The sequence below is a fragment of the Periplaneta americana genome, chromosome 8 (assembly GCF_040183065.1).
Source record: "Periplaneta americana isolate PAMFEO1 chromosome 8, P.americana_PAMFEO1_priV1, whole genome shotgun sequence".
Lineage (NCBI taxonomy): Eukaryota > Metazoa > Arthropoda > Insecta > Blattodea > Blattidae > Periplaneta > Periplaneta americana.
The window spans coordinates 21124492-21146366 of NC_091124.1; the positions used below are offsets into that span (position 1 = coordinate 21124492).

The 21875-nt window shown below is 32.8% G+C and overlaps 1 protein-coding gene across 3 annotated transcripts in view; it reads right to left on the reverse strand.

Annotated features, from left to right (window-relative positions):
• Positions 1 to 11970: 11970 nt before the first annotated feature.
• Positions 11971 to 21875, reverse strand: part of Syt14 (Synaptotagmin 14) — a 495921-nt gene continuing 486016 nt past the window's right edge. For all 3 annotated transcript variants that reach the window (XM_069832593.1, XM_069832592.1, XM_069832594.1), the window contains one exon: positions 11971 to 20966. In XM_069832593.1, coding sequence (XP_069688694.1) covers positions 20769 to 20966 — 198 coding nt within the window. In that variant the 3' untranslated portion in view covers positions 11971 to 20768. The remainder of the gene's footprint in view (positions 20967 to 21875) is intronic.

The window sequence follows — 21875 nt, forward strand, 5'->3', positions numbered from 1 at the left end:
CAACGACCTGCGCAAAGAAAAACGTTCCGATGAATGTCAATGTTGTGAAGGCCATAACTCGGAAATAAAGCATTTCCGGACACATGTTGTAATGAACTATTTTGATTGTCTACATGTGGGAAATACATACCTGAAATTATGCCCCGTATTTTTGAAACACCCTGTATATGCTATGTCTTGTGTTGTAGTTTATGATATTGACACGATAAATGTGTCTTCAGTGCAAAAGTGGCTAATTATATGTACCAGTATCCAATTTTATTACAAACTGGGGATAGTTCCATTATTTGTTTATACATCTTGATTACACAAATTTTAACACTATATCACTTCGGAATATGCAGTTTATATTTTAACCACCCCTCCCCCAAATTGCTGATTATAATAAATGATTGAGTGATAAAATGAAACTTCTAGGTACCTAGGAGTTACTCTGAAAAAGGAAAGAAGGTCAGTTAAAATTTGAATTTTTTAGAATGTTTTTTGTAGTTTTCCAGAACTTTGTAAAAGTGGAGCTACCTTGTTTTTCCTTCAATAATTATAGAGTGGTCATGTTGTTATCTGGCCATTTGAAATGCGTCTATTTCTATTTTGTAATAACTGTATAATGTCTGAATAACTGAACTAAATATTCTAACTTACACATTTTTCTTTCACTCTACGTTTTGTACATAAAAATATGTTAACGAAATTTTATTTTTTGGCGGAAATTGATAGCTGTATGTTTGCATTCTTTGGAGACTTTTTATCAGTGGCGGCCGGTGAGACATTTTGGTGATGGTGCCAAAAATGAAAAAAACTTGTACGCAAATTACACTAGTGAAATTAATAATCGCAGTTCACGTTTGCATTATATTAAATAAAACACATTAATTAAACCAGCTATTTTACGAGGTGTACAGTTAATAATGTATCTAATAACAGTTACAATAACATTTCCGAAACTAATAACGAAATTTACAGATACAGTTAATCAAAACTTCCACAGTATTGTTAGTCAAATACAAATAACTTTTATAACTAGTAAAATTACTAGCAAAAACACACGAGATAAACAATGGCATAAATAATAAACAAACACGTTTGCACTTTATTTAACAGGCTTATGAATCCAAGGCAGCGGCCTGAATAACACCTGTTCATGTCCTGCACAGATCTCATGTATCGTTAACAGAAGCATCAATACTATAGCAACAGTGTAGAGATATTTAGTTGCCGCAAAATAAAAGAAATATTACACAACATTAACAAACAGTTTTACATAATATGAAAAAATATTTATCTTTCTAAAAAGAACCATGCCTATCTCTGCGTTCAATATAGTTAAATGGATAATAATTTACACATTCAAATCCAAGTTATGTGCATTAGTTTTGAATTGGCAACATTACATTAACATTTGGCGCGCGGAACTCTAACTCATAGACAAATAACGTCTCCAACAACCCTGCCATCTAGCGAAATTTCTGCATTACTGTGCTCTAGGGGGCGGAATATTAACTACTGAGTCAAACTGAATTCGGCTCAAAGTCTGCCATAAGAAACGCATATAAACTAGAAGCAGTAGCCTTTTGTACAGTGTTATATGGACGCAGGTAGTGCCTCACCGAAGTGGCTCCAACGTTCGGAAAAACGCTGCAAGAGTGCGTCCGGGTATGTGCGCGCGCTCGTTCAAATGAAATACGAATAAAATGTATAAACTATTACAACTGCTTTGTAGGATATTATTTTTGTTTCTTTCATTGGTGGTGCCACGGCACACTGGCACTACCCCAAAAGCCGCCCCTGCTTTTTATTATAATATAGTACACATGTAAGATTATCTCTCCTAGACTAAAGCTTCCTAATGATGAAGAATGTTGTTGGTGAAGACAACTAAAGCAAATGTTTCTGAAGGAAAACTTAAAATGAAATCGATAACATAATTGGCATCTGGTGTTGAGAGAGCGGATATTTATATTTATAATTTAAAAATCTCAAAGATGTGATAAAGAAACTTTACACACAAAGAGTATAACTTGAAAAACCGTCCGTGATTAAAGGCTCATTCACAATGAAAATTAAACATAACGTAAACATTAACATAAGCACATAAACATATGCCACAAACTTAAGTAGCCAAGGGCCATTCACAATGAAAATTAAACATAACGTAAACATAACACGTGTGTGGAAACAAACATACCGAATCAACAAAATTACAGAATCTATTACATAAAAATAGAGAATTGCACAATGACTGACGATGTAGCTATTCAATTTATATATCTAATAACTACAATGGCATCAGTATATGGCTTTCAATACTTGAAATAAAAAAAACGGAGATGTAAAATAATCAACTTTTCGTCATATGATTCCATGTTGCGCGCCTAGCTATCATCACGGCCAATAGATCAAAATATTGCCTGTAGGCAAAGCCCATGAGATGTTAAACAAAAAGTGAAAACACGCTTTCCGCTTGTGTACTGTTTCCAAATCGCATAAACATAAGCATGAAAGCGCTATACTGGAGAATTAGCACGGCCACTTTGAACCGTGCCGTTACGTTTACCACCAAATTTAAGTAAATACACAATGTCACCAACATAAGAACATGACGTTGGTGTGTGGCGTAGTTGGCGGGAGAAATTTTTTCTCTCTCTGTCTACCTCCTTCGTTCTGAACATTATTGAGAGATAGCACCATTGTTAGCGACAATGTGTATTTGCGTAAATATTGCGAGTAAATTATGACGAGTGCCTTAGATGAGAGGCTCGGGACAGAAACAGTTTTGCTGTAGCGCATGCGCGGACCTCTCATGCAGTGGGAGCGTGATCCTTACTTGAATTTATTTTTGCGTGTACTTGCAGATTAAATGATTGAGATCCCTTCTTGCTCCGGTTACAGGCCTTGCATTTACGAAGGTTATGTTATGTTAGCTTAGATTAGGTTAGGTTAGATTAGATTAGCTTTGGTTAGGTTAGATTAGCTTTGGTTAGGTTAGATTAGTTTTGGTTAGGTTAGCTTAGCTTTGGTTAGGTTAGCTTTGGTTAGGTTAGGTTAGCTTGATTTGATTTGTCCATGTAGTAGTTAAAATTATATAATATGACAGTTTTTGATTCGTAATATTGTTAAAAAATAATAGGCCTATAATGAAAGCGGTGAATAATTTCATGGTCCTTAAATTTTTTTCGTAAAAGGCTAGGTATTTTTCGATAGGCCAGAAATAAAACAGCAACGCCGTCATAATTACGTACTTTACGCTTTGGCGAACATTAACCGGAAATTTACTTTCCGTCATTTTAATTGTATTCCGTGAAACACACCTTTTTTCCTGTTAATTTCCTTGTGATAACGTAGTTTATTATCTTATTACATCTTCATTTTCTTTTAATGCATTCAAAAAACCGCCGTTGTACTACATAAAACCTTGAACTAGACTAATGGAGTGAATTATTTAAGAATATAGTCGCGAATTTGACTACCACCATTTCGATTATATTTTGTTTGATACGGCTCGGTACGGCCCGGTGACTAGTGGCCAGCGAGTAGAGTCGACTATCGATATTGGTCTGCCGTGCGTATTATCCAGTTGTTCCCATGAAAGTTTGGAGTTTGCAAACTTTCATGTTAATGTCTTATGATTAAGATTAAGTTCGTGCTTATGTAATTCATTGTGAATGCTTTCATTAAATAACATGGACACAAGGTTTTATGCTTACGTTATGTTTATGTTTAATTTTCATTGTGAATGGGCCTTAACACTTGCAACTCTCTACTGATTCAAGGCGTATATTACGAATAGAATTTGAACATAGAGATACATTGACACGAATTTCTTATCCATATGTGTATGTACGGTTGGTTTTGATTTGCATTGTGACTTGGTGTTCATGAGTTACAGAATCACTTTTTCATTCTATCTCACTTTTTCTGATCACAGCCATAAATTACTTCAGATTGTTTTAGTAATTTCATATCAATCCCTGAAGAAACAGAGAATTGTAGTAAGGCAGTAGTGGATAGTGGTTATTAGCAGCATTCATTTGAAATTTTATATGTGTTCATAAGAGTGACTCCTAACTAGACATTTATCACTTGTAACTGGTCCTTTTACAATTATTGACGATTTGTGGCACTGTTTTTAATTTCCCAACAGAGAATAGGCACAAGATTGATTATTGGTCAGTGGCTTCCAGAGTAAGTTCAAGTATTATGATCGATTTTATATCACAAATTAATAATTACAATTACTAGTGGTCTAGTAGGCAAATATGCTCGCAGCTTTTACATACTCAATTTTTCCAATGAAAGTGGTAATTGTCAAATTTATGCTTATTGAAAAGCAGAGAGTTTTCATCTTTTCAGACATCTGTTTTTCAGAATACATCTTGCTATCTTAAAAAAAATATATATATATAAATATTTAACGAGTTTATTTAAATTACAGGTATTTTAAAAATCTAAAAGAGACTGAGATTATTTAAAGTGCTAGTAAAGGTTTGGTGCCGTTATTTGTTCTAGTGGTTGCCTTCATCCTTTCTACCCAGCATATTAAGATCCAGTCTCACAGAGCAAGAAGCACAACTGTATCAAATTCAGTGTAGTGTGTGCCGGAAAAATTCCAAAGTACAAATTACTGAAGTGTATGCTGAAAAGTGAGGGGGGAATTGACTCAAGAACAAATGCCAAATCTTTGTTAGCACTGTAAATATCATCACTATACTAAGATTTACGTTTCAGAATGTAAATATTTACTTTTTTTTTAAATATATTTTCATTTTGTGCACAAATTCCTTTCAAACAAGCATTATTGTGCACTGTTGCAGCAAGTAACCACAAGAGATAAAAAAAAAGTTCCATTTCGTTCCTGGCAACTAGAATTATATTTCAGGTATTCTCCATATCTCAAAATTAAAAAAAGAACAACACCCATTTTTGAAAGATTTATTCTTTAATATTTTTATATATTCAGCTCTTTACCATGACAAAATTCCCAGAATACATTGAGAATGTTTATTTTCAGAGTCTTTGCAAGCAATGAATGTGTTTAGGTTATGTGTGTTTAACTGAGGATTAACATTTAAATAAGGGTTAATTATTTGTATTCCAACTTTGGTTATATTTTCATTGTTTTTGTATTTCAATTCTAATACTAAATTTTATTTTCTTAAAAAGAAGTTGGATCATCAACAATATTATAACTCTAGTGTACGTAGTAGAAACGATAAAAGAATAAAGAGTGTTTGTAAGATAGTCCATGGAACTTACATAATATATACCGTTCTGTCTGGCCAATGTCGTGCCATGACAAATGCAATACATGTAACTGTTAAGCGTAATACAGTGTATAGACATATACAGCTCAGTTTACCGAGAAACATGAGTATAGGTAAAAAAGTACAGTGTAATATATACAATGCCTGTTAGTCACAAATGGCATGAAACAATTATTATGGATAACATTTATTGTGAGAAAAATATAGCCTACATATTTGCCATTCTCTTGCTAATTTTTTCTAACGTAATACTGTAGTACTTGATAATATCAAGTTGCATTAGTTAGTCTTTTTTTAAATATTAAATCTTCTTTCACATGATCTCTAACAGTTCTATGTGAAATGTGTAACATTACATATCAATTTAAAATCCTTCCATACTCTAAAATCATAACAGCAGGTAACCAAATACCACAAACTTGAAACTTATTACAAATATTTCCTGAACTATACCTGCCATTACTAATAAAGGAGGCAAGTTCAAATGGCATTTCCCATTGCCATTACCAATCAACGTCTCACAGTGCAGTGACTGGGTTATTTGTGCTTGCGAACCTACATGTGTCACTAGCTTCCAAAATATACTACAATCTACATCAGAGATGCACAACTGAAACTGGAATGAGACTGACAACGGATATGAAACTTCTGTAAACGAATTGTGTAAAACATGTTGTTGGTATGTGGAGGGTCAGTGGAAGGTGAAGTGGGGTTTAACTTTGTATATCACTCTGTTACGATTAGATTTATAAAATATTTTAGTGATATTATTTATTATCGTGTTAATTGAGACACAAAGAGAGAAAATTAATTAATATTTGAAATAAAGTACATAAAGTTATTCCTTCTGTGCACAGCAGAACTTATTTGTCCTTATAAGTCATGACGATTCAGTCACTAACATTTAAACGTAACTGGTTGACGAATTAGTTCACTTGTTTGCACTCAAAATGTAATTTTCACTTTAATCTGAGTACCTATCAGTAACACAATTTATAATAAAATATATTTTCCAGTTCTGGTCTTTGATCTTGAGCAAGAAATCTTGTTGTATCTATTCAGTGATTGAAATTTTTGTTTAAATTTCAATTGAAAGAGATTATTATAAAGCACAAAGATTCACATGTGAGAAAAATTTAAAATAAATTTGTCAAAATTAGTATTCAAAATTAGAACTAGCAGTCCATACTGATTTCAAGAGAAAGTACGATACCATCATAATTTTGGTCTTCTTGCAGGCACCTGTACAAGAGTTTAATTTCATTGTCCATTGTCTGTGTGTGCTGAAACCTGTAAATTTTCCTTTGTTGCACTATTGTACTTATGCCGTAGATATTTAACATTTAATATGTTTGGGAGCTTTTCTTTTGTCCTGCAATATGTATCCATGTATGTATGTCTTAAAAATGTCATCTGTGGGTTTTATTCTCATTTCGTTTGTTACATATACTATTCAGTTCTCACAAGTATATTATGTTGACGTATGTGTGAGTGTGTGTATCTAATGCCTACCCACTTCACTTGCATGATTCGGGTTCCTCATATTGTGGATAGATGGCAGGACTGTGACCTATTTTCAAGTTACATATCACTTCAGCGGAAGAAAGATTATTGTCGTATGAAGTTATTGGGTATCTTTTCGGCATTGATTTTTTTAATGTTCTTATTAGTTCCACATTATCATATTGAATTTTTCGTTTGAGTAAATTAAATATATGTACTTAATTTGGCCTCAATTAAACAGATTATTTAATGAATAAATATTGCTTTAGACTGTTAATAAGGGGCTAGCTATCTTTCATTTTAATTTTCCTTTTTTCAGTAATTTTATTTAATGATATTTTGAGGTTTTTAGGAATACAGCCTATTCACCAGAACAAGATATATGCTACAAACTTAACAATACTCAGTTAATTACTGATTGTGCAAATAAAAAATTTATATTCAAGAGAAAAGAAATCATATTATTTTCTCCCATGACTAATAAGAAAGCCTTGCCCAAATATGTTACGAATAAAATTGTCTAGTAATTATACAATACATATAATACAAAAATCCGTTTCAAGTGTAGCCTATCTTGTTCAGAGTACGGTATTGATTTCTCACGAAACAATAAAAGTAAGGTATTATTGAATTTTGGCTTCTTACCTATCACTGAGCACGGATATACCAAGCAAGTAAAATGTATATAGCTTTCCTGTTTTAAAATTTAATGAAGAAGCTCTATATACAAAAATTATGGGGGGGGGGAATATATATATATATATATATATATATATATATATATATTTAAAAAACTATGTTTTCCATTATGAAGGATTTGCCAAGAAGTTTTGCCTCTTTTTAAAGATACCATGCACCACTCATTTTTACATTTTTGGATTCTACAAGTCTCAGAATGTATAACTTAATATATTATTTTCACTATTTATAAACTCATTATTTATTAAAAGTTTCCTCAAATTTATGATACAAATGTATGTGTACATATTATCAAAGAGAAATACCGTACTTCAGTATATCAATTATTTATCACTATGAAGAATAAGAGAGAGAAACTTAGCTTAATTCATAGCCCCCCTTTATTCTTCATAGTGATAAATTGATGTACCAGTACTGAAATATTTTTTTGTTACTTACACATACAATGAGATCATAAAACTAGTCAACTTTTAAAAAATGATAAGTTTATAAACGGTAAAAAATGATTTCGTACGTTTTGAGATCTGAAGAACCCAAAAATGGAAAAATAAGTAAGGAATATAGTGCCATTGAAACTACTTGGTACACTTTTTATAAATGTAAAACATAGTTTTTGAAAAAATGTTCAGAATATTCCTTTTTTCAATCCCCACAATTTTTGTATTTAGTTTTTCTTCATAAATTTAAAAGTAAGAAAACTACAAGCAGTGTTCCATAGTTTTTACTTATGTAATATACTATGATTTTTAAAATAGAACGATCTTTTGTTCTACGTAAAATATTTGTTATAAATGACATGAAAAGATATGTTTTGGAAGACTCTTAGTAAGTTAAAAACGAATCTGAAACAGTTCACCAGTTAAATGTCTGAACACTTGCCTTTGCATAGTATGACAATGGCGATGACAGTGATGATTATGATGATGGCGATGCTGCTGATGATGACTGTTGTAGTAATGATTTGATTATGATGATGATGATGATAATTAGGGGGCTGATGTTGATGCCCTAAAAATCTACTTAAAATGATCATTAAAAATGCCCTTAAACTAATGGAAAAATGACATAAAATTAAAAGAAAATGACATTTAAATATTATTCACCGTACTCGGACCACAACTGCTTAAAAATTAGTCCCCTTGTTTTAATGACTGTCCTGAAATCTCGGAGAGAGGAGGCAACTTTCTGGAATTTAGCTAAGATAAAGGAAAAGTACATGCAACAAAATGAAGGTTTAAAGGAAAAACTATAGATTTTAATGAGGGTTTACAATGTGTTTCAATCAGGGTTGGTCAGTGAAAGCCCTCACTTAAACTAAGCTGTTATCAAGCATTTTATATTACTTCCGTTGTGTGAAGTGAAGTCTTCAGTGGAATGAGGGATGGACTTTAGAGTCTGTTCCAAACTATAAAACTCAAACTTCACTGTTATTCACTTATTCAGTAGGTAATTACTACTGACCTATTTGCTTAGATAATGATTTAACAGATCTATCGGTAAAGAAGAAAGTAAAATGCATCCCAAATGATCTAAAGGTTCTTCAAAGTATTAAAAATGACCAAAAAATGCCGAAAAAAGATAAAAATTACTTATTAGTTCAAAAATGTCAAAAAATGCAATATAAGAAATTATTTTTTTACGTTGGTATTAACACAGAAAGGATTTCTATATTAATAGGCATTGTCCTAATGTGAAAAATAAGAACATGATTTTCATCAACATCCACCCTCTAATAATAATAATAATAATAATAATAATCACTGATGGTCGTGTTGATATACAAACAGGTTGAAAAACATACAAAAAAAACTCCATTTCAAAAAGCACATTGGTTAGTAAAAATTTTAACGTAGCTGTAGAGAAATAGAAATTCTCACAGACGTTTCTTAGCTATGATACTGTCACATGAACTAATATTTAGAAGTTCCATTTTCTTATTTTTATTTTAAGGTACGTTACACTTGAGAGATACAAGACAGTCGTATGACATTGTGATTTCACAAGTGCCGGTACTTGTTTTCATCAAGTGAGCGACATTTTGGTAAGATGCGTTGTTAGTGTTAGTCAAGATTTGGGCCCATTATGTTATACTCAGAAGGTATTATAGATGACTAGTAATTTTTTCTCTCATAGGGAAATATAAGAAAATACCGGTATTGACAATATAACCATTAAAATGACATTCTTAGCATACTTTCATTCTGGAAGAGAATATGGATTAATATCCTGAGGCTAAAGATATTTTTGTTTTACAAAAGAAAGGCCTAAGAATAATGACAGATGTACATAAAAGGACATTCTGTAAAAAGACTTTCCAAAATTTATAAATCTTGATCTTACTTTGTGCTACATTCTTTCCCTGATGATGTTTTATATTAAAAATGAAGATACTTTTAGTAGTAATCAAAACTTTGATGATTTTAATATAAGATACAGATTGTTTTTATTGTTAAAGAAGACTAATGCCAAATTGTATGTTGCTTCATTAGAAACTTATGTGGCCCATGCATTACATATTGTGCATCTCTGATCTACTCATACTGTTGGAATTACCCTATCATATAACGTGATGAAAGGAAATATTTTAAATAAGAAAAATACGTATGATACAATTATCAGAATCATGTTTACTTTTTATGTATTATATATTAACAGCAAATAGATATCCTGTAATTCATATCATAAAAGTACAATCTCTGAAGAAATTTGTATTGAAGATCTAAATAAGAAAATACTGTACAATCATAATAATAAGTATAGTTAAGACAATATATTATACTGAATACAAAATCCTGTTCTTAACAATTTTGTGCAAACAATTTTTTTCAAGTCTTAAATCACTATGCCTCAATTAAGAGTTTGAACTTGTTAGGCATTCCACTCCCTGTTTAGCTGAAGACAATAGGGGAACAGAGGTACAAATAGGGCATAGTGACAGCTTAATGTACAGTTGCCCAAAACATCTTTGCATAATTATATTATTTATTTAGTTTAAGAGACTGTAGGCCCAATATTCTACACTTAGAATGTATTACAAATGACTGGTATTTTTTTTCTCTTAGGGAAATGTAAAAGATTGGTACCAGTAGTTAAATTTTTTAACTTCTTTATCACACAACTTCACCACTTAATTCTTTCCTTTACTAACAAGATAACAATATTTTAATTACCTCATTTTGTTACTTTATAATTATTATATACTAACTTGGTACATTTTCTAGTTATTATGACAATATTAACAATTCAACTTACATCCTATTTCATTAATAAAATTATTTCATATTGATGCAAAATGTTCTTCCTTTCTAAATTTATTTGCTGTCATGGTACTGTGAAACAGTGTAGTAGAAACTTAATTTCGTATTACTGAATATGTACTTGATTCTGTCTGTATAAGATTTATGTTATAAAGAGAAGGTTAAATTTTACAAAAGCTAAAGGAGAACTTTTAATACTAAATCCAGACTCTAATAACTGCGATAAATAGATACTTAGAACTTCATGATGTGTAGGTACTTCAGCTGACAGAAGTATAACATAATTTTTGTTTATCAGCAACTTTACAAGTAGAGCCCAGATATATATGCAAAATTGGTATTATATATTGATTGCTGAAATGATATTCTTTAAATAAGAATAATTCAAGAATAATTTAAAGAGTTGTGTAATAAAGTGAAAATTAAAATTAAGGTGACATTCAACATTTAATTTTTTAAGGTGGCATGTATTTATCTAGCCTGACGAGTTTACTTCCTTGGTTTGAATTGTAAATTATTTAAAAATAGCGTGTAAGAGGGCCTTAGACTAGAAATGTTTAGTTTAAATGTAGTTCTGTTTATAAGTATGCATAAGAATGCAATTATTTGACTTATTTGAACTATTGTATCAGTGAAGCGAGGTGAGTCAGTGAAGTTATGGTTTTACAGTGCAGTGAACAGTTCCGATCAGTGATAATTTATAGCGTCAATGAAATGTGTTCTATAGTGTCAGTGAAATGTGTTACAGAGTGTCAGTGAAATGTGTGCTAAAGTGTCAGTGAAATGCGTCATAGTGCCACTACAGGGAATGAGATGAGAGTAAAGTGAAAGACTATTGAAAATTATGTAGGACCTATGCATAATTATGTAGGTTGTGTTGTAAAATTAGGTGTTTTATTTTATGTTTTATTATTATTGTGTTAAATTGTATTGTGTATTCTTATTGTATTGTGTATAAAATTGTATATGTGTTGTAAATTTTATTATGTATTGTAAATTTTATTGGGTATTGCTTATCATTTTAACTGTGTATTGTTAATATTGTATATACCACTGCCACCGGGTGCTTGCCCACTTGCAGTGTAAATAAATACATACATACATACAAATAATGGATTAAATGGCGATCTTACTCGTGTTAATTATATAAGCATGTGCGGCTTACAGCTGTTTCGGTGCAATTCGACACCATCCTCAGAGCCTACTAGATCTCGGCGCTATCTCAACTTTGCTGCCTGTTGTGTGGGTGCGTTCGTGTAATGAAGAGTTATGTCAAATAGTGTGTGTGTTCTGAAATTGATCTATGTGTTGAGAATTTGACTGGGGTGTGTTTTAGTGTGTCCCCAATCAAATTCTCAACACACAGATCAATTTCAGAACACTCACATATTTGACACAACTCTTCATTACACGAACGCACCCACACAACAGGCAGCGAAGTTGAGATAGTGCCGAGATCTAGTAGGCTCTGAGGATGGTGTCAAATAGCACCGAAACAGCGGTAAGCTGTACATGGTTACATAATTAACACGAGTAAGATCGCCATTTAATCACTTATTTATATTCAAGTGTTAAAAGTAGTGTACGAAAGATTCAACATGGATGATATTCTTTAAAAAGATTATACCATAGTCGACATTCTAAATTTAATTTTTTTACTCGATTATTTAACGACGCTATCAACTACTAGGTTATTTAGCATCGATGGGTTTGGTGATAGCCAGATGGTATTTGGAGAGATGAGGCCGAGGATTCGCCATAGATTATCTGAAATTCGCCTTGCTGTTAGGAAAAGCGTCGAAAAAAATCCAACCAGGTAATCAGCCCAAGCGGGGATCGAACATGCGCCCGAGCAACTCCGGATCAGCAGACAAATGCCTTAGCCAATTGAGCTACGCTGGTGGCTTTCTACATTTAATAAATTATTGTGCATTGTAAATGAATATTCGATCACAAAAATGTTTTCCGTAGATATTTTCCTGTTTCCACAAAAATGTATTGTTATTTTTGTTTCTTGAAACCGAGACTTGTTTTTGTTATGATAATAGCTACTAGAAACAGATTGCAAATATTTTAATACCGGTACCAGTAGTTGATGCTTACAGAAATTTTGAAATCATGCTTTTTCGCATTTATTTTTCTTCTTGAAATGTATAAAATATATTTTTCCAGTATAGAAGTTTCTTCAGTGACAGATTTAGAAGTTTTAACTGGTGAGCACTCCAGAATGACTTTCATTACAGTAAAACCTCGTTAATCCGGACTAATTGGAGAGATAAATTGACCTGTTTAACGAAAGTCCGAATTAACTGAAATAACCTATAAGAACAGTAAAAAGTGCATTAGAACTTCGTCTATAGCAACAAAACACATTTATTATGGTGTATTTAAAGGGTATAGGCCTAAATATACTATACTGTATAACCAGGGCCGCTGACAGAATTTATGGGCCTCTATGCAATACTGTACATGGACCCCCGTTTAAAAAAGTAACAATTACAAGTTACCAGTTATTCTAACCATAATAATTATTTGCAAAATAAATAAAAGATAACCCCATACACAGATATGAACTTAAAAGTATACCGGTACACTTTTATTACGTTGAAAACTTTTAGTAAAACTTCATATTAGCACAATATATTAAATTCATAAAATATTATTCTTAAACACCTGTATTTTCTAACTTGCAGTCCAACATCAACAAACAACTCTCCTTGACTTCATTGATGCAAAATCATCAATTATGTCATCAAATTTAAAGACCTAGCAAGATCGCTTTCCAGACTAAGGAGCCAAGATTACTCAGTCGTTCTTGACACATTGTTTATCTGAATACATTTTTTATTTCCTTCATTTTGCTGAAGGATCTTTCAGCATCAGCAACTGTCACAGGAATTGTATAGAATATTCTAATGGTTATGCAAATTTTTGGAAATAAAGTATCCAGTTTTAATTCCCTCAGACTATTTAGGAGATTCATAGGTTTCAGTGGGGTTGGCCCTAAATTAGAGGCATGAATTGATTTTAAATATTTCGGCTCATCACTGATCAGTATTAATATCTTCATAATATTTTTCACGCAGTCTAGCACCCATATTAATATCTTCCAATTTTTTCTGTCTCTCCTTGTGCTTCTCAGCTCCCGACTTATGCCTGTACTTGCCCATTGTGCAGTTAAACTATAACCAGTAACACTAATGAACAGAATTTACTAGACAAACGACAATGAAAAGACAAAAGTTTCGACACGAAACATACAATGTACTGAAAGAGAAACGTATCCTGTGACTTCGGTTTGAGAGAGTCCACTAGCATATTGTGGTGGGCCAGCGGGGGTTTGGTAGTTAAAAAGGACAAGCCAATAAATAATAGAACGTGTTCAGTACAAGTGATGGGAACATAGTTCAGGCAAATGCCAGGGTCCTCAATTGCCGTGTTGGTGAATGTTAATGCGGGAAACCGATATTCTATTATATAAAAGTCAAATATTTACATATGAAGTGGTAATTTGTAATAATTCTACTATTGTTGAGTTAATATGTCAAATTTATGTAACAAATATTCTTACAAAATTTTATAGTACCTGTATGTATCTACGAATAATTATTCGTGATAATAAAAAGTAATCAGACTCACTTAATCTGTTGGCCCCTTATTGCTCACGGGCCCATATGCACTCACCCTTTTGCCCCCCTTCCTGGCGGCCCTGAGTATAACAGTAAAATGTAAAGCAATACATACAATGGAGTGCAATTTTTAATACTATAGATGCAATATTGTAATTATTGTACAGTATTTCCATAGTTCTATTGTGTAAAAGTAAGTCTTAAAACTAGATTCTTTAATTTTTCCAAATTCATCGTTTTTTTTTACCTGTCCGTATTAAGTGAAATGCGACTTATCAGGGTCCGGATTAACGAGGTTTTACTGAATTTAATACAACAGTAAGGAATAAGACAGATTGATTGGCATGATATCTATCGCATATGGTAATAATAATTATATTAATTGTATTTTGACATTTATAATGTATATTCTAGTAAATTTGTATGTGTAGGCCTACCAGTATTTCAGTATTAGTTCTCGCGTATATATCTGGGTTCTATTTATCATGTTTAATTCATGTGTTATTAATAATTAATTTACATAGGAAATTTAGCTGTATGTTACGATGCTACTTAGAGTATACCCACGACCTCTTTATAGTATATATTTCAAAATCCCGTGTAAGTTACGTATTGTTAGGTCCATTGGACAAGTGTGATTATCCTTGTGCTTGGGTAGTTGTTGCTTAAATCATCAGATTCATAACTTCACTCACACTGGCATTACGATTTCGCCTGTCTCTTGTCTTTATGAGACATTTTGCTCTATGTTACGATGCTATATTATTTAATTTTCTAATAATTAACAGAGGAATATTAGAATCATAGCTGAGGAAATGGAACGACCTCGAGAATATTTTCTTTATCATCGTCTTTGCTCATCACAAATTCTACTTGAACTACTCATAACTTAAAACTCGTGTCTCTAATGTTGAGTGCTGACAGTCTAGCTGTTCTGCTAACAGGATTTGTTAAATTATTGCAACTATATGAAGTGAAGATTTCACATCTTGTCTGTATTCTTGTTCATAGTTAACGTTTTTACATTGCTTAATAAAGGTGTGCAGTCTTTAGAAAGGAAGAATAGTAAGGCTTACTTTAGAGTCATAACTGTGGTCAAATAAATCTATACAAAATTGTATGGTGAAAGAATGTGACAACTTTTCAGAAAGTCAGATATGAATAATTACCGTTACTTCGAAATTATTTAATAAATCTGAAAGTTCAGTTATTTGAAATGTTGACATTTAATATAAAGAATGTTCAGAATTTTTGTAGTTTAAGTAAATTTTTATTTTTGTTGTGAAATTCAAATTCAAATTTTTCCTGTTCTGCTTATTTTTTGTTATATATACCTACACTGAAAAACAATTGAAAAAAAAAACATTTGTGATATTACCAATTTCTTTTGTTTCTAATGTTTATTCTTTACTTCCAGATATTCTAACGGTTACCATCACCATAATAATATATGTAATACCAATAATGAATATATTTATGTACAATGTAAGAAGTTATTAATAACCAGGAAACTTGGTGCCCTTGAGTCTAGTATTCAATACCAGACCTTTGATTAAACAATATTATATTTAAATATACGTATATCCTTAATTCATACATCAGTAAGTAAGCACAGTATTTTAATTTATATTTAGAAAGTTGTCATGGAAATCGGAATAACAGTTACAAATGTACATTGGTTTTTATTGGTTATATTCTTGGATTAATAAAATGTAAAAGTAGTGTCATAAAATTAACAGATCAATTATCTAAGATTTCTGTCTTAATTATAATTCAGTTCAGAATTGAGATTAAATCTACGTTTAGAATATTGAGATATTAGGAACACTTTTATGTTTTGCGATGTAAGAATGTATCGGTAAGTGAAATATATCTTATAATTGTTTTTTGGATGTACAGCATGTCAAAATTATGTATTTAAGTTAATGCATCTAAAACAATAACAAGAATAAATAAATCCTAATACCTGCTACAAGAGCAAATAAATCAAACTATCATTAAAGGAAAAATAATAAATAATTTCATGGTTCATCAGTAATAACTTGTAAAGGGTGCGGCAAAACATCCTCCCTAATTTAAAGTTTAAATAAAAAAGAGATGGATCAAAATAAGGAAACTTTATTAATATGAATGGTATCTTAAAAGTAAAGATTTTTCATTTTTTTTTAATAACGTGTCTCTCAAGTGGTGTCCTTCACTATCAATGAATTGTTGAATGCGACTTCGGAAATTCTGAATCACTCTAACTAGCATTTCTTGAGGAATAACACCAATTTCTTCCTGTATTGCATTTCTTGGGTCTGGCAAAGTCCTCGGCTGATATTTGAACACCTCAGCCTTAAGTTGCCCCCATAGAAAAAAATTGCAGGGTGCAAGGTCTGGTGATCGTGCTGGCCAGGGGACGTCGCCACGTGAAGAAATTAAGCGTCCGGGAAAACATCTGAACAGCGACAACGGAATTACCACTTACCAGAAACGATACCACAGCATGAGCACGTTCTTCACCCGTCCGCGGCATAGTTGGAATTCGTTACAGATTACAATTTGCACTAATTGAATGTCAGTTCCGTGTATTCAATGTCCTATTCAATTCTTGTTGTTTTGCGCATGACATTTGATATCGCTATGGCAACGCATGTAAACCTAAATTTCCCACTCTTTAGATACAATTCATATTAATACAGTTTCCTTATTTTGATCCATCTGTTTTTTATTTTAACTTTAAATTAGGGAGAATGTTTTGCCGCACTCTTTATATAATTTCAATATTATTTAGGTCGAATTCGACTTTTAAATTGGTATATGATCTGAGTTCAGACTGTGTAATACAGAACAACTAAAGTGAATTCATCACTGTTGTTCACTGTGAAAGTTATTGTTATTACTTTAGCCAGTGTTATGTACAGAATTCTGAAAATGAAGTTAGTTATTCAAATTAACAGAAGACAAAAGAATAACACACTCTCAAAAGCAATACAGAGAATTATATTTCATGATTTTTATAAATGTTGCATCAAGATCTGGAAACGACTTGAGACATCAGATGAATCTTATCAAATAAATTTTTATTAATATTCTGAACCTAATACTTAAAATAGAGGACTGAAATACATGTCTTAAGAATGATCTCTGGCAAGTAGTGTGCAAGAATTATGTGTGTTCGTACATCTTACTCTATATTATCTCTACTGAATATCAATAATATTGATTCATAATTAGAACTCGGAATTTTAGGTGCTAAAAGTTAAGAATGATACTGAGTGTAGATGAATAGAAGTGGTGCCCGTGAGGAGGGTTTTGAGCTTAGTCCGATAAGTAATAATAGACAACAGAGTCAGAAGGACTGAGCCATGGATCTTGTAAACCGTGCGCTAATTTGTAAGTGGTGGTTAAGAGGATTAAAGACTTGTAACGATACCAAAGGGAAAATACTGAATGATAAGAATGACATCTCAAAGAAGTGGAGGCATGGCAATGAAAAATCGTGCGCTAGTTTGTAAGTGGTGGTTAAGAGGATTAGAGACCTTTAGCGGTACCGTACCAAAGGGAAAATACTGAATGACATCTCAAAGAAGTGAGGGAATGGCTTCTATATTTATAAACTATAGCGAGGAACAATATTAACTTTTAGCACCTAAAATTCCGGGCTCTACTCATAATACTTGTTTTGCACCTTAAGCGTTGAAAGAGTTTTTCAAATTCGTTTAATCTTTGTAACTGATTGATGTGGTGCACACCATTTTTGAAGTTACAGTATTTTTAAATACTATACATTCTGAAGTTTAGTGTTACAGTTTTGTTTTACCAAATTACCATTACCGTATTTTAATGTGTCATATTAGCACGATAATACATGAAAAAATATGTCTTTCAGACAATATTCAGATCTACATAGTAAAAGATGGAGAACTGTTTTTCTAATCTCTCATGACAACATTTAACAGTGATAGTACTATATTTAATAAAAATAATTACTGACAATACGTATTTTAGTGTTCTTGTTTCTTAAATGCTTTGATCAGATAATTAACATTTATAAAACAACAGCAATACAAATTTTCATTTTGTGTGATAAATAGTAACTTGAATTAAATGTATTTATTATTATGACTGTAATTTTATTATACTATAAAACGGAAAGTTTCAACCTTCATGTGAATACAATACAGAATATTCACTTTATTTTCAGTTTGATTATTTGTTTATTTATTTTCTTTTATATTCATAGACAAAACTAGCCTTCAGAATTTTGGCCAAATAAGAATAGAACTTTCTACAATACAGTCTTCATGATTTTTACACAATTATAAATTTAATGACATTAATCGTAATATAATTGCAAATTTTACAAAATTAATACAGTATTTACATTTTTAAATGCATTTATTTGTATTTTCGACGTTAGTATAAATCTCATTTTAAAAAAGTATACCATATATTTAAAAATATTAATATTGTAATTAAACTGCGTTTACAATCAGTGACATCTCAAATATATGTGATCACGTTAAACTGAAATGGAATGTAAACATTTGGGGCAACTTAAAAAGTATCTAATATTTAATCGATTTTTATGCATATTATTGTGAAAGGGCGTCCGTTTTTCATTTTCTAAAATACCACAAGGCCTAATTCTGCCTCTGTTTTTCAGAATAATAAATATATTTGACGAACGTATTACTGCCAAGTTGTTTTGGACACTTATATAAACAACAAGATTCAAATCTGTACAACAATCTAGCACTGATACGGATATTCGATCTTGAAACAACATTGAACATGATATCTGTATCGGTGCCATATCATGAGTATATGTATATATATCTCAGTAATATTAAATTTATGCTGTTGACCTTCATATGTATATCACATGAATGCATTGAACAAAATAGCGAGGTTTTAACCTCTATACTTAACACGAAACGACAATATTGATTAACTGTAAACTTACAAGTTTGCACATCGTTTCATATCTACAGAGAATTGAAACGATGTTAAGGTACATTAAATATTTTATATATTATACTGTTTTCTTTAACAAATTCCAGTATTTGCACACTGTATATCCACTGTTGGACATCCATAAAATGCTTTAGGGGGGATGTTAGCATTCCATGGAAGTTCTCCAACAACAGAAATCCACCAAAAACCATTGAAATAAATCACTTTACCCGTCTCATTCGATAAAAATTGACTGTTTTGTGCATCATTTGGTTTCTCAATGACAGTTCAAAGTTAGTATAACAAAATATGAATGTGCTATTGTGTGGAGCAACGTTCAGCAGTATTGTGCTTAAGTTTGAAAACAAATTAAATTGGTTTGCTTAATCTAATGAATTATTTCTACTAGTTCAGCCATTGCTCTAACAACAAACCTTAGTCAGCATGTACTCTGCATGTGCCAGAATGTCCCCCCAAACTGAAAAGTAAAATGGCGACATTCTTTCTCTTCGACCATAGCCACCCTACCGCTTCATGCATTGTGCTGACCGAACTTACCATAACTATTACTACGAAATTAGTTACTATGTACATGTAATTTGCAAATGGAGTCCAGAAATTTCCAGTGAGTAAAAATAGCAAGAGCCATTTATGGAAAACAACATTTCTAGAATTTTAGAAATCTAATCCATTTACATTTTATAATAACTAGAACCCACAATACTGAAATTGACAAACAGCGTTGAAACTATCGAAGACACATCGGAACACGAAGTGAATGCTGTCTGGTCAACAGTAAAAAAAGCTCAGGATCTGGCCCTAAGCTCGAGATAGTGCGAAAACCAGCTTTCAACGGTGCAGGAAGGTATGAGTGATCAAGTGCAATTCAAGCTGTAAATGTGCTCATGTGAACAAGCTGGCGACAACAATATGAGTGATGACAACATGGACAATGAGTGTATGTACAAGAGGAAAAAAATTTCCCCGTGCTCACAGAAGTTTTGTGCTTGCTGTACAAAGTGCTGGTTGCAACAACAGTCTTCAAAGTGTGAAATTCATCGACAAATACCAAGACTAGATTGGCTGTATGAAAAGGCAAGAGATTAAAAAGAGTCCTCTGCTTGATATGCATAAATAGTGTCCATCCACCAAATGAAGAGAACAGATGTTGTAGGTCACGTGTTTTCTCACCACCACTGAAAACATCCCTCTTAGGAACTTTCGAGTACTTTTCGTACAATCTGGAATGTCCAATGAGGCCCTCCTGGACCGCATCCTCAAAAACATCCTTCTGAACATCTCACTGACACTGTTTCGAATCTGCAAAAAGATCTAACATGAAACCCTCATTGTAAAGCCACACCGAACTCATGGAGAGATCGTGTTCGCGCCAGAGCGACACACATTCTGGCTCCCGGAAGTGACACACTGCCACCAAGAGAGAGAGAGGAACAAGGTAGGCGCACGTGCGCCCTTCTCTACGACTCGACCAGCACGTGCCAGCGACAGATCTGCTCTCCGCGCACGTCGCGCATGTCGTTCCAGTGTGCGAGCTCCTCTTCTCCGGAGCTATTGAGTCCCAGCGAGAACCATCCGATCATCTCCTTGCGCTTCATACTTCGCTTGTTGTACACCGACACCATCAGGGTCACGTCAGGTAGCTGGAATAGCGCCACCTGCAAGTAGCATGAGTTGGCAATACAGCTCTACCACATTAACAAACAATGCTGGAAATATACTAACTACCGCTACTTCAACGAAATAAATCGACTTCTGACATCTCTACTGAATATTCACTTCAAAGTGTGTCATGACGTCACTGTTGATGAGTCAGTGATTTGAAGCGAGTTTCAGCTTTTGTGTCAGAGAAGTTGACTATTAATCAAGGCGTTCAATCTGAACTTGAGAACGTGTACGGTATAACTTGAACGTCGTAGCAACAGATGGCGGTCTGTACGGTCTGTGTGCTACCATAACCTCTTTCGAACTGTGTTTTGCGCGGCCAAGTCGTACGCAGGGTATTTGTTATCATCGGTTGCGTACGGCAACATTCCACAACACAAATCAAATGCTCCGTGTCCATGTTGACCGTCGAAATTAATGTCAACAAATACGTAAATAATCGTCTTAACCCTCTCCCCATATCCCGACAGTAAGAAAAAACTCACCTCAGTACATGTTTCGAAACAGTTCACATTCCTGCCTCTACCGGCGTTACCGTACATATCGGTAAGTACTCTTCTGAATGAACGCCGTACTTGCTAGGCAACTTCTCTGGCACATAAGTAATACACCTCTGCGGAAGTGTAGGAAGATTGAATTCTCTAGGCTCATCGACTAGCCACGTGACGGCATACAGCGAGCCATGACACACTTTGAACTGTACACCCGTAGTGAGGAACGTGAAAAGTAAAGTCAGCACAATGTATAGTTGGAAAATGTAAACACTCATGCAAGGTCACATGCTCTTTACTTTACCGTGTGATTGGCCCTCATAGGGAGGGAACAGGCGATGGAGTTAACTGCTGTGAGTGCCGTCAGGGTGTAAGCTAGAAAAGTTCGCATAACGAAATTCGATAGGAGTT